The sequence below is a fragment of the Equus quagga genome, chromosome 2 (genome assembly GCF_021613505.1).
Source record: "Equus quagga isolate Etosha38 chromosome 2, UCLA_HA_Equagga_1.0, whole genome shotgun sequence".
NCBI lineage: Eukaryota > Metazoa > Chordata > Mammalia > Perissodactyla > Equidae > Equus > Equus quagga.
Window position 1 is genome coordinate 94,761,035 of NC_060268.1, and position 12,284 is coordinate 94,773,318.

Here is a 12,284-nt window from a genome sequence, read left to right on the forward strand (position 1 = left end):
TTTATAAAGTCATATAATCAAGATGAAAGGATCTCAAAAGCCATTGGATTCAACTACTCATCAAATTATTTAATCGCTTCTCCAGTGTTCCCTCCAGGACATCTCCCATCTGGCCCGTGGTTGAATACTGATTGTTGGATAACCCTGACTTCTCCAACTGCCTCATATTGAACTCAATTATGCTGTTAAACCTGTAGCTTTAACTATTTGGAGATACACCGAGCAAACGTAAACCCTTTCCTCATGACAGCCCTTTGTGAATTTCAAAATATCTCTAATCACAGGCTTTTCCTTAAACTTCCTTGGAACCCTTCCTGCCTCTCCCTGAAGCTTTCATTTGTTCATTCTCTTTCCCTTCAACACCCACATTTTGGAAAGAATAGAGTAGAGATGTGGTTTCGACTTCCTCCAGTTTTATTTTCTCTTCAACACCTTGGATGTAGAGTCTGATTCAGCAACTCCCCAAGCTGAAGCGCAGGGGCTGTACCCAGGAGTCAAAACGAAATGAAAAGCAGAGAGAGAGAGAGAAAATGGAACCTCTTTTATTGAGGCTTTATAACGTTCTAATCACTATGCTAAGAGTTTTACATATATCTTCTCATTTGATCCTCACTAAACCCTATATGAAGCATGCCTTATGATTCCTATTTTACTCTTGAGAAAAATGAGTCTCTGAGAGTTTGAATTGTTCAATATCCTGCAGCTTGAAAGGGGTGGTGGGGCAGGTCAGGTTTTATAAGTGGGCTGTCTGCCTCCAAAGTCCCCGCACTTGAATACCAGGTATATGAATACAAGTATAGTGAATGAGTATGGGAGGTAGAGAGAAACTGGCACATTAGTTAATTTTATTGGACACACGTTACGTAAAAGACATATTTATGAAATAAAAATAAATATAGGATATAGACCTTTTCTCATATAAGGAAGCTTACAATCTAGCAAATACTCCCCCCCCAAAATAATCCACGAGAGACTGAAAGATAGCAGTATAAGCATATTCTGTAGGAGACACCTCTCTTGTTATTCCTTTCAGACATTTTATAAATTGTTTCTTAGCGTAAATATATAGATATAAGGACGTAGAGGTAGAGATATGTAGGTATAGGTATAGATAATGATAAAGAGAAGGAGATATGATACAGATATGGAATAGAGAGAGATATGGATATATAGATGTTGAGATGTAGGTATGTGGAGATAGAGAGAAAAACAAAGAAAAAAAATTAAAAGTAAAACTATGGACCAGGAGGATATACATGGACTTCAGATAGTGGTCGTTTGGGGAGAAAATTAGACAATAGGACTAGTGTAGGGTAGGAAGCGAGGGAAGGAGTGGGGAGAGGGGAGAGAGGAAATATAATTTTACTGTTCCATTCGTTTATATATAAATGAATATATGCATATAAATACGTAAAAATATCTGAATGAAAATATAGATAAGAGACTAAGAGTGGGAGTATGGAGGGGCAGCTTCAATTCTTCTCTTTTAATTATTTGAGCTTTGCATAAGAACCATATAAATGACAGTAAGCTTTATATTATTCATATTTTTAAAGCTATGTTCTCATAAAGGAAGCCAACGCATAAATTTAGGAAGGATAACCCCATAAATATGGTTTCTAACATCGAGTGCCTCCTCCCCGTGTTCTCCCCACTCCTGACGGCCATTCCTCTGTCTGCAGGCTGTGGGCTGCGACAGGCAGCTGGGAAGTAACGCCAAGGAGGACAACTGTGGTGTCTGTGCTGGCGACGGCTCCACCTGCAGGCTCGTGCGGGGACAATCAAAGTCCCAGGTTTCTCCTGAAAAAAGTAGGTTTTAAACCTAACACAATGTTACCATGTGCTTTAGACGGTCTGTGACTAGAATAACATTTTCCTAATGCCAAACTTTTTAGTTGGAAAGAACTTCTGGCCAGTTTTCTAAAAGTCAAATTGTGTATATCAAATTTTTGTTCCCATTCCCTTTTCTAAAACTACCTGTTTCTTTGAACCTTTGCCATTACGGAGAATGACTATTTTTTTTTAATATTTGCTAATTTTTTAGGTAAACCATGAGTAATAATTTCTTTTATTTGCCTCCCTTTGATTGCTAACAAGGTAGGAAATATTGTCATGTATTTATTGCCCATTTATACTTTTTCAGCTTTCAATTAGCTGCTGAAGTCATTTACTCCTTTTCCTATTTGGATGTTGATCACTTCCTCACTATTGTGAGCTTTCAATCTATCATGAATACTACCCATTTGTCTGTTATACCTATTTCAAATATTGTTCTCAGTTTGTCATTTGACTTTCAATATCATTGATGTTTGTGGAATCAATAGTTTCTAAGTTTTATATATTCAGAAATTTCCATCCTTTCATTTCAGTAGTATCTGCCTTTTAAAAAATCCTTTAATTTGGGGCTCAGGAAACTTTTTCTATAAAGGCTGGATAATAAACATTTTAGGGCTTTGCGGGGCATATGGTCTCTGTCTCAACTACTCAACACTGCCGTAGCAAAAAGCACCCACAGACAACTCTTAAACAAATGGGCATAGCTCTGTTCCAATAAAACTTTGCTTGCAAAAATAGGCTGCAGGCTGAATTTGACCCTCAGATTGGGTTTTGCTGACCCCTGCCATAAAGGGAAAAAAGTATTCATTATGTTGTCTGCCAGTGCTTTTATGGTTTTGTGTTCCTACTTTAAAATCCTTTAGTCACTTGAATTTATTTGGATGTAACTTATGAAATAGGGATCTTACTTACTCCCTCCAGTGGGAAGAACTTGATAGGGGGGGTGGAGGGTGGGGATGGTTCTCCAGGCAGAGGAAACACGATGTTCATGGCCTGACACTAGAGGAAAGCCTGGGCTGTCTCGAGAAACTACTAATATATTGCTTAGGCCTGAATGCATATTGGATGGCGTGCAAGATGTGACAGAATGGCATCCAGAAGGCAACTGTAAAGGCCTTCATTGTTTTGCTTTACTTTTCAGGTTGAGCGGAGTCATTAAGGCAATTTAGGCAGTGGAGTGACATGGTTAGATTTGTGTTTTAGTAAAATGATTTCTGGCGGCGTATGGAGGCTGGATTACCTGTGAGGTGAGCCTAGAAGCAAGGAGTCTGAATAGGAAGCTTTTATTAAATACTCAAGGGTGTTTGAAATAATGAGGCCTTGGTCTAGTGTCGCAGGGTAGGAGAGGTAGAGGAAGGAACAGATTGGAGAGATATTTAGGAGATAGAATCAGCAGAGTTTGATAATTCTTTGGATGAAGACTATCAGAGAAACAAAGAAGCTAGGATGATGCAAATTATCCAGTTTGAGCAATTGGCTGGATATGCTTGCTGTTCATTTGGGTAAGAAATTCATGAAGAGGAGACGCCTATCAAAGGTAATAGCTCACCTCCCTCTGTCTTCCTTCTCTCCAGAATTTTGGCCCCATAAGTATTCAATACCTTAGTACCTTTCTGATGCCTTCAAACAGATGTTGATTATATTTTGTTTGAGATTGAAGGGTTGATCTGAGAACATGCCAGTCCATTGTTACTGGTGGCAAAATCTCCTTATTGGTGGCATTTAATTATAAATTGAGTGAGTCTGCCCAAAGAGCATATGTAGAATGTATCAGAAGCCAACAGTTGCCTCCTTGGGAACATGTGAAGTCAAGGTGTTTAGCCAGGAAAGCAGTTTAAGGGAATTCAACTGAGAAAGAATGAAAAGAGTAGGTAGGTAAACGCAGAGCTCAGCAAGAGTAATATCACGGAAGCCAAAGGAATGAGTAAGTCCAAAAAGGAGGTCGTGGTCAGCCATGTTTAATGTGGTTGTAAGATGGACTGGAGTAAGAGCTCCACAATTTCTCTTTGGCAATTTGAAGATCATCTGTGACCTTAGCAAGAGTGGTTTCAATGAGTTTCAGGCTGAAAACAAAGCCTGATTGCAATGGGATGAAGAGTGAACAGAAGGCGAGAATATGTAGAAGGAAGAATTTGCCCAGGACAATAGGAGGTGTCCGTGCCCACACCATGTCAAGAGCTGGATAACTATACAGATACAGCTGGAGAACATGGTGAGAAATGAACTGGGTTCCAGCCTATTCGCGTTTTTTACTCTCTTCTTTAGGAGATAGAGTCAGCTGCTAAGAGTGGGGCTCTCAGAGACTTGAGAGTGTTCCCCTCGAGGAAAGGGGAAGAAGAAACTCAGCAAAGACAGTAAAAAGGTAGCAGAGTAGCTGTAAGAGCCTGGCTGAGGTTGGAAACCATGAATTTGTGGGGGTTTCAACCCGTGGACAAATGAGGAAGCCAGCTTTGAATGGCGGTGTATCAATGAGGAATGCATTCTACCATAAATGACAGAAAACTCTATTCATAAGAATAGGAGTTTATGAATCTCTTTTAACAAGAAGTCTAGAGTAGGCAGTCAAGGCTGAGGAAGCTGTTTCGCTGCATCTTTAAGGAACCAGGGTCCTCTCTCTCTCTTTCATCCTCCTTAGAGTGTGGCTTTCATCTCCAGTTGCAAAGTCACATTGAACATTGAGACACCACATCCACATCCCAGATGATAAAGAAGAAGGTAGTGCAAGAGGTATTCTTTTGATACTGTGCCCTTTATTCAGGAAGGGAAGTCGTCCCCAGGGAATTTGTCTCATTGACGAGAACTGTGGCATGTGACACTCTGGCTTCTAAGGAGCTGGGAAACTGATTATATGGCATTCGTTCTATTCTGTTGTTACCAATGTTGATACAATGCCATATAATTCCTTAAGTTCTCTTCTGGCATATCCTATCGTTTAATTCCACTAGCCCTCTCTCGTTGTAGTTTTGATATTGTCAAACCCATTTGACAGATGAGGAAACTAAGGACCAGAGATGTAAAGGAACAGCTCCCATAATTCATTATGAAAAGCAATATGGGGAAGTGTGGTTAAGATATTGCGTTTAAATCCTGGGTCTGTTGCTTACTAGCTGTATAAGCAGAGTAAGTATTTTTAACTTCCATGTGTATCTTGGTTTTCTCATTTTAAAACTGGGAACAGCAGTAGTACTGCTTTTGTAAAGTTATTGTTAGGGTTAAATAAATCAGTCACGCCAAGCAATCCAAATAGTATCTGGCACCTAGAGAGGGCTCAGTAAATGCTAGCTGTATTTTTATTAGAAATATTACTCATTTGGATACCAAAGGATGTCACACCTCTTACATACATTAAACGTACGTGTGGATATTTGTAAACAGATTTCTAAATCAACAATTGGTCAATCTGGGTACTGTTTTTAGGAGAGCTACTGATGGATATGGAGGAAAACCTTGTCAAAAGTGTCAAAAAAGACTGACTTGTAGGAGAAACCAAAGTTGGAGGAAAGACAACTCCAGGGAAGACAGTGGGGAGCCAGGCTCCACTGTGAAGGGTTAATTCAGGAAGGTTTTTGGATGAGTGGACTGAATGGGAAAATAATAGCCAGCACGAGTATTGGGGAAGGGCCTGGAGTTAGCATTGGCCTGAAAAAGTGTTGAAATCTCCTCAGAAAAGATGTGGTCTTGTCAGGGTCAAAGAGAGATTAGAAATCGAGGTAATTCTACTTGAAGCAGGGTAGAAACTGAGTGAAATTGGGTCAAGAGACCAGTCTTTTTGGAGAAGTGAGCTGAGGAGGCCCTGAAATGGGAAGGGGTGGGGTGGCGTGCTGTGTTGGCTGTGTTGGCCTACATGTTGGTATGTCATAGTTCTTCACTCGTGGTAAAGTAGTTCCTATTCTCTCTCTCTCTCTCATTTTCACTTTCTTTCACACTGAATTTCAGTTTTTGGATCAGAGTTCCTTTTGAGAATCTATTGAAAGTTATGTATTTTCTCTCTGGGAAAATGCATGTGTACCCATAAGCCCCAAATTTGCCATTCTGACTTTTTTGTGGGGGTCTCAGATCCCCGATGCCGGTTTAGGACATTCCAGGTTCAGAGCCTCTAAAGATTGAATCTTTCTGATCGATTTCTGCAAAGAAGGGGCAACTGGGGCGCACAGACAGATCCTTGACTGCAGTGGGTGATGCATTGTAGTGAAACTGGGGCATCCCGCAGGCCGCTGGCATGTCATCCGGTTCTGTATGGCTGTGCTTGGGCTAAGGCTAAAGTTTGCAGAGATTCCTCCCTGCGTGAAAACCATGCTTCTCGTCCTTGATTTTCAGTACCACCCCTTCATGTCTGTTGCTGCTCCGAAACTGGCCAGCTGAAGCTGTTGTTGGCTGGGGTTTTCCATGGGCCATATGGAAGCACTTCTCTATAATCATGCTTTGTGTGAAAGACATGTGGGAAATGAAGCCATGTCTCTCTTTGAGTGTGCATCACCGGGCCTGCAGAGTCCGTGAAGCTCCTACGTCCTCACCTTGCCAAACAATCATGCCTGTCTTCCCCGGACTCACACTGAGTGAGGACATGGCAGCGAGATGCTGTTGGCACAGTCCTGCTCTGGAGAAAGTGCACAAGGTTGCGCACAGGCTATCGTTTCCATCTTCCAGTGAGGCAGATTCAAGGTGTAGGAGTCTGGAGCCAAAACTTTTGCAATGAGAAAAATCAGAAATTAATCCAGATACAACACACGAATTTCCTGTTCGGAGGGAGAAGGAGAGAGACTGAACTAATAACTGGCATGAATAGCTTTGGATGTTGGAACAGGGAACTAGAGGCCAGTCAAGTTTTAAAGAGAGAAAACTCTAAAAACAGCAACCAAGAAGCAAACACATCTATTTGGAGAGCCTCAACTTGGCATTTAAGGACTCAGTTGTGTTTCCAGCTTTGTCTTTTCTTTTTGGTCGTGTCCACACATGTATGAGGCCAGTAAATAAGTAAGCTCAGCCTGTCTCATCTGGGCTCCTTGTACATTTTTATATGGCGGCACCTAAACCTGTTGATACAGTGATGTCCAAGGCTGACCCGAAATGGCAGCATTTCACTCAACCTTTGACATTATGAAGATAGCCACATCTTCTTATAAAGCATCTCTTGGTACTCCTGACAAAAATAGAATCCTGGGCTAGGCGGACTGAGGGGCTGCCTTATAGAGTAATTATTATGATGTTTCCTCTTCATACACTGTTCATTTGTCCTTTGACTGTCACTTCCAAAAATAATCTATAAATTTAACTTATTCCACAACAAGGAAGACCGTATCAGCCATAAAGGGTTTGCTAACATGGTGAACAGATTGGCTTCCATTCATCCTGTCTTCTCACGTCATCTCTTTCTATCTCCCCATCCTTTCCAGGGCAAGATTCTGACTGATAATACTCTTATTCCAGAACTGTGGGTGGTAAAGGAATATTCAAACCAAAGATCCTATTGGTTTTTATGGGATATTTCCCCCATTTAATTCAACAAGGGAGAGCATGGCGTGGAAGAAAGATCTTTTGACTGAAAACCCAGAGCCCTGTGTTCTCGCTCTTGCTGGCCCTTTCCCACGTCGTGTCTTCTGTGCCCTCTGCATGAAGAGGAATGAGAAAAAAGATGCGCCAACTTTGTGGGAAGGAATATCATAGATTCTGTTTTTCACAGAGTAGCCAGACTGACTGTGAACTTCCCAGCTTAAAACTTCTTCATGGATTGCCTTTACGCTTACAATAAAATCCACACCTCTTTCTATGACCTTCAATGTCTGGGATCATCTGACTCCCACGTTATGTCATATGCTGCCATTCTGCCCATCATTCATTAGGCTTCAGTCATGCTGACTTTCTGGAAGGTTCTAGAATGCTAAGTGCCCTTTCCCCTCATGGACCTTTGCATCGACCAATCCCTGGACCCGAAACATGCTTTTCCCAGTTCTTACCATGGTGCCTCTTTCTCATCCTTGAGCTCAAGGGTCACCTCCTCAGAGAGGCTTTCTTTGACCACTCTTCCTAAAGTCCTCCCTTCTCTTTTCTGTTTTTTTCTTGCTTAGCTTTTATCACAAGAAGTAATTACTTCATTTATTTGTTTAATTTGTCTCTCGCACTAGTAAGGCATTGCGAGAGCAGACACCATGTCCATTGTTTTCACCGTTTTATTCCTAGTGCTTTTACAGCACCGAGCACGTCACAGGAGTTCAATAAATGCAGAACGAATGAATGCAGGCTCTCTGCCGGGGGACGATTCTGCTTCCCATTATGATTTCAGTGGGACTGAATAATGTTGTGCAACAGAACTGGACTGGGAGCCAAAGACTGGGGTAATAACCTCAGCTTGGCCGCTAACTCTCTGTGATCTTAGGCAAGATGCTGAACTTACTGGGGCCTTGGCTTTTTCATCTGCATGCTGGGAGCGTTAGCGAAGATGATTCCTAAGCCCTCTTCTAGCTCTGAAAGTCTATTAAGTACGTCTATAATTTATTCTTTGTTTTTGAAAACACAGTTCTTGGGATTGAATGGAGGTTAGAGAAATAAGACCCAGGGTCTTATATGGAGACATTTTCCAAAGTTTTAATGAAAAGGTTTGACACAGATGGCTTGTTTTTATTCTTATAGGGCCCAGGAAGTTTTGTATATGCAACAAAAGGGAGCTGGTGTGAAGTCCCCTCTTATTTCCCATGAACCACTACCTCAGTATCTTTTTACATGCTGCCATCACTACCTACATGAGAGGGTTTTGTTTGCACACTGACCCCCTCCTTGGTGTGTGAGCTCATAAAGGGCCTTTCACACTTCGCCCAATACCTGGTACTTAGTATTTTCTCAGTAATGGTGTATTGACTTGACTGGAACAGAACTGAAAAACCCACCTGGACCAGCTGCCATGGCAACAGTCCTTGAGGACATGGTGAATTAAAAACAGAAGCATCCTATTGGCAGCCAAGCCCTGCCACACCTGCAGTCACCCGGGAGACTTGATATCCACTAACCAGATGAGAGCTCTGGGATTATTGATAATAATAGTTATCAGGACGATGATAATAACAGTGGCCTCCACAGGTTGTGTGCTTATGATGTGCCAGGCACTGTGGTAAGTATTTTTGCTGTATAATATGATTTATTCCTCATCAGACTCTACAAAATAGGTATAATTATAACCTGCCATTTGACAAACGTAGAAATGGGCTCAGGGAAATGAAGCACCTTGTTTGAAGTCTCACAATTAGTAAGTGGCCAAGCTGGTTCTGACTCCCAAGTCCATGTGTGTCACCACCCTCCTGAGCTGTCTTCCAAGAGTAGCCAGATGAGCAAGAGAGGAAACGTGCACCAAGGCCTGGAGTGATGGGGGATAGACAAAGGCAGCACAAAAATGGAACCAGAAGTGGAGCAAAGGCTGCCTCAACTCACCTGCCCATTATTCCCTCTTGGCAAAGCCCGGCCCTGGGGTTCCTAATCCAGCACGCACATCAGGACCACCTGGAGAACTTGCTCCACATTCTAATCCTCAGGCCCCACCCTAGAATTTTGGGGGGTAAATCTGGGCAGTGATATGTCACCAAATTTCCCAAGTGACTCTGATATGTGCTTTCGGTTAACATCTCTGCTTTTCAGCCTCTGACGGCCCTGTAGGGGAAGAAAAATAATTTTCTCTCTATCCTTCTAGGTCCTTGGCCGAGACCCCTCCTGTAACAAAAAGACAGATTAGCAGGAGAAAAACAAGTTTAATTACATATGTATCTACATATGGGAGCCCCACAAAGATAGGAGACTCAAAGAAGTTGCCAAAGTAGGAAGCTTTTATCCCTTTTAGACAAACGATAAATTTGTGAAGAAGTGACAAGACGAAGAGTTTGGGCTTGGGATAGTAAGATGGTAAAGAGGTAACAAGCTTTGTTTACACAGCCTTCTTGGCCCTCAATTCCCTGTCTTTGGTGACAAGGATGCCTTCCTCCCTCCTGGTACAGGGAGGTACCTGTCACATGGGAGATTTATGTGCTTTCAGTGGGGGACAAAGGAGGGCCATGCACTGGTTGTTTCCCCAGCACCTTTAATTCAAAATAATCAATATGACAGAGTGGCATGTTTTGGGGTGGCATATTCTGAACTCCTACATCCTATTACGGAGTCAGAAGACAAATGACCATTTAATCCTCGCCAGGCTCTTGATTTCTTAGATGCGGTGTAAAGAGCAGAAAAGAAGAGTCACACTCTGACACTGGGGAACATCTTGACAGAAAGTGGTTGTTAGATGCTGAGGGTGACATACCCCCCTCTACAGTGTGCTGCTCAAAAGCTGGTCCTGGAAATGAGCATGAAAGTGTCCATTACTAGGAACTCTGCCTGTCACCATGCTCTTTTGCGGTAAAAAGGCATTTTAAGCCAGTAAATTAGCATACCTCCAGGTTGGGAGCAGAAGTTTCTGCACTGACACGGGGCTGAAGGCTGAGGACGCTCACTTACAGGTTCAACCATAAGAGACTTGCGTGATGCAGCATTACAGCTCGGGGCGGGACGTGGGGCTGTCATAGCAGGGCAGCCGGAGTTGGGGAGTCAGCTGTCAGCTTGTAGCTGGTTGCTGTCACCAAGTCAACTGCCGTGTTCCTTCTCTACTTGTTAAAAAATGCTCATTAATTTCCGATTTTTTACTGTTTCTGTCTTTGCTTGTTGGCATAGCTCATTTATCCCACCTCCGTTCACAAAGGGCAGTGTATGGACAGGCTTCCAGGTGTAGCATCAGTGTAGTCAGACGTTGACTCCTCTTCTTTCCCCTTCCACACGCCCCCACTGCCCCTGCAGAACGACCGACGAACATGGATCAGACTCGACTACCCTACTTTTCAAAGAATAAGCCTTTGTTCTGTACAATGTCACACAAACTAACTCATTTTAGTCTAAATGATGCCAAATGGTTACGGGTGCGTGAGGGCATTAACAAATTCTGCTGTTTTTCAGTTTACAAAATACTTTCACACCCATTCTCTCACTTTAGAGGAAAATAAGTATTATTTGCAATTTTTCCCATAGAGTTATTATTATTATTAGCATTAGCATTTATCCAGATACCCTTCCTCCTTTTTTAAAAACTCCTTTATTCCTTGTGAGTGGGGAATGGAGCGAGGGGGTGTGTGTGTTTGAACCTAAATAGCAGAAGGAAAAAATAAATGTAGGATCAAGAAAAGTAACACGAAAAATGCTTGACAGAAAGTTAATTAAGCCAAAAGAAAAAAAAAATCCCAAAAAACCAAATTTTAAAAAACAAAAACCAGGAATAGAAAAGTGGGAATGAGGTTGTCAAAACGAGAGTAAATAAAACATGTCTTTTCTTGGATTGCCATGGAACGTATGTATTTAGGTTGGTGTCGTTCTGGTTGGACTTTATAGTGAAAATGCGCGATCTGATATAAATTACAGTCCTTCTGGGCTGAAACTGATGTTTATTGATTAGTTAATATTGTGCGGACAATTTATTTCCTGTACATCTTGCTACTTAGCAAAGCTGCGATCTGCGGCAGGAAATGAGACATGGAAGAAATATGACAGGACAGCTGGACTCGAGCGTTTGTGTGTGGGAGGGAAGTGTGGAGGCGAGCTGAATGGGTCCTTAGGTCAGCCCAGTGGTTGTGAAATCAAACCAGTGAAACCCATGAAACCAAAGTCTGTAACGAGCCTTCTGGGGGGGTGCGTCTGGGTTTGTACAGTTAACTTGGTCTCACAGTAGAAGGGTTAAGAGTGTAGTTTTGGCCTCTGACCCCGGCTCTATGGATTAGGAACTCTGTGCTCTTGGGCAAGTCACTTGAACCTTCAGAGCTTGTTTTCTTAATTGTAGAAAGGGGTTTTTGTTAGAATGAATGAGGTAATTTATCTCAAGATACTTAGCATTGTGCCCGGGGGCATAGTAAGTGCTCAGTGTGCTTTTAATAACTTACACTTACTCTGACCTATCTGTGGTTAAATTCTCTTCTTGAAACAAATATTCTTGTTTTCCTCATTTTACGTATGTAACTGAGGCATAGAGAGGGTAAGAAACATGCCCAAGGTGACACAGCGATTGTAAGTGGCAGTGCTGGTATTCCAACCCAGCTTGTCTGGCTCCGTAGTCTGTGATTCCACTAACCACTAGACCATATTGCCTCACCAGTTGTTTGTAGACAAAAAATAATGCAAATGACATTTAAAGAGAAACGAGAAGGAGCACTGGAAGATGGCACACAGAGTAGCGGTATCAAGGATCTCTTACCCAAAACTTCAATCTAAAACTTTTGGAATAGTTCCAAGCAATGAAAGTGTTCAGCAGGAATCAGTTCCCACTGCTACCACCACCACCAGTGCCACCACCACCACAATCACCACCACCACCACCACCACACAACCACCACCGCCAGACCACTACCACCACCACCACCACCACACAACCACCACCACCACCACCACCACAC

At 42.4% G+C, this 12,284-nt stretch overlaps 1 protein-coding gene across 1 annotated transcript in view; it reads left to right on the top strand.

Moving 5' to 3' along the window:
* Positions 1–12,284, top strand: part of ADAMTSL3 (ADAMTS like 3) — a 312,372-nt gene that overhangs the window by 137,716 nt on the left and 162,372 nt on the right. Inside the window, exon 7 of the mRNA XM_046655289.1 lies at positions 1,683–1,809. Coding sequence (XP_046511245.1) covers positions 1,683–1,809 — 127 coding nt within the window. The remainder of the gene's footprint in view (positions 1–1,682; positions 1,810–12,284) is intronic.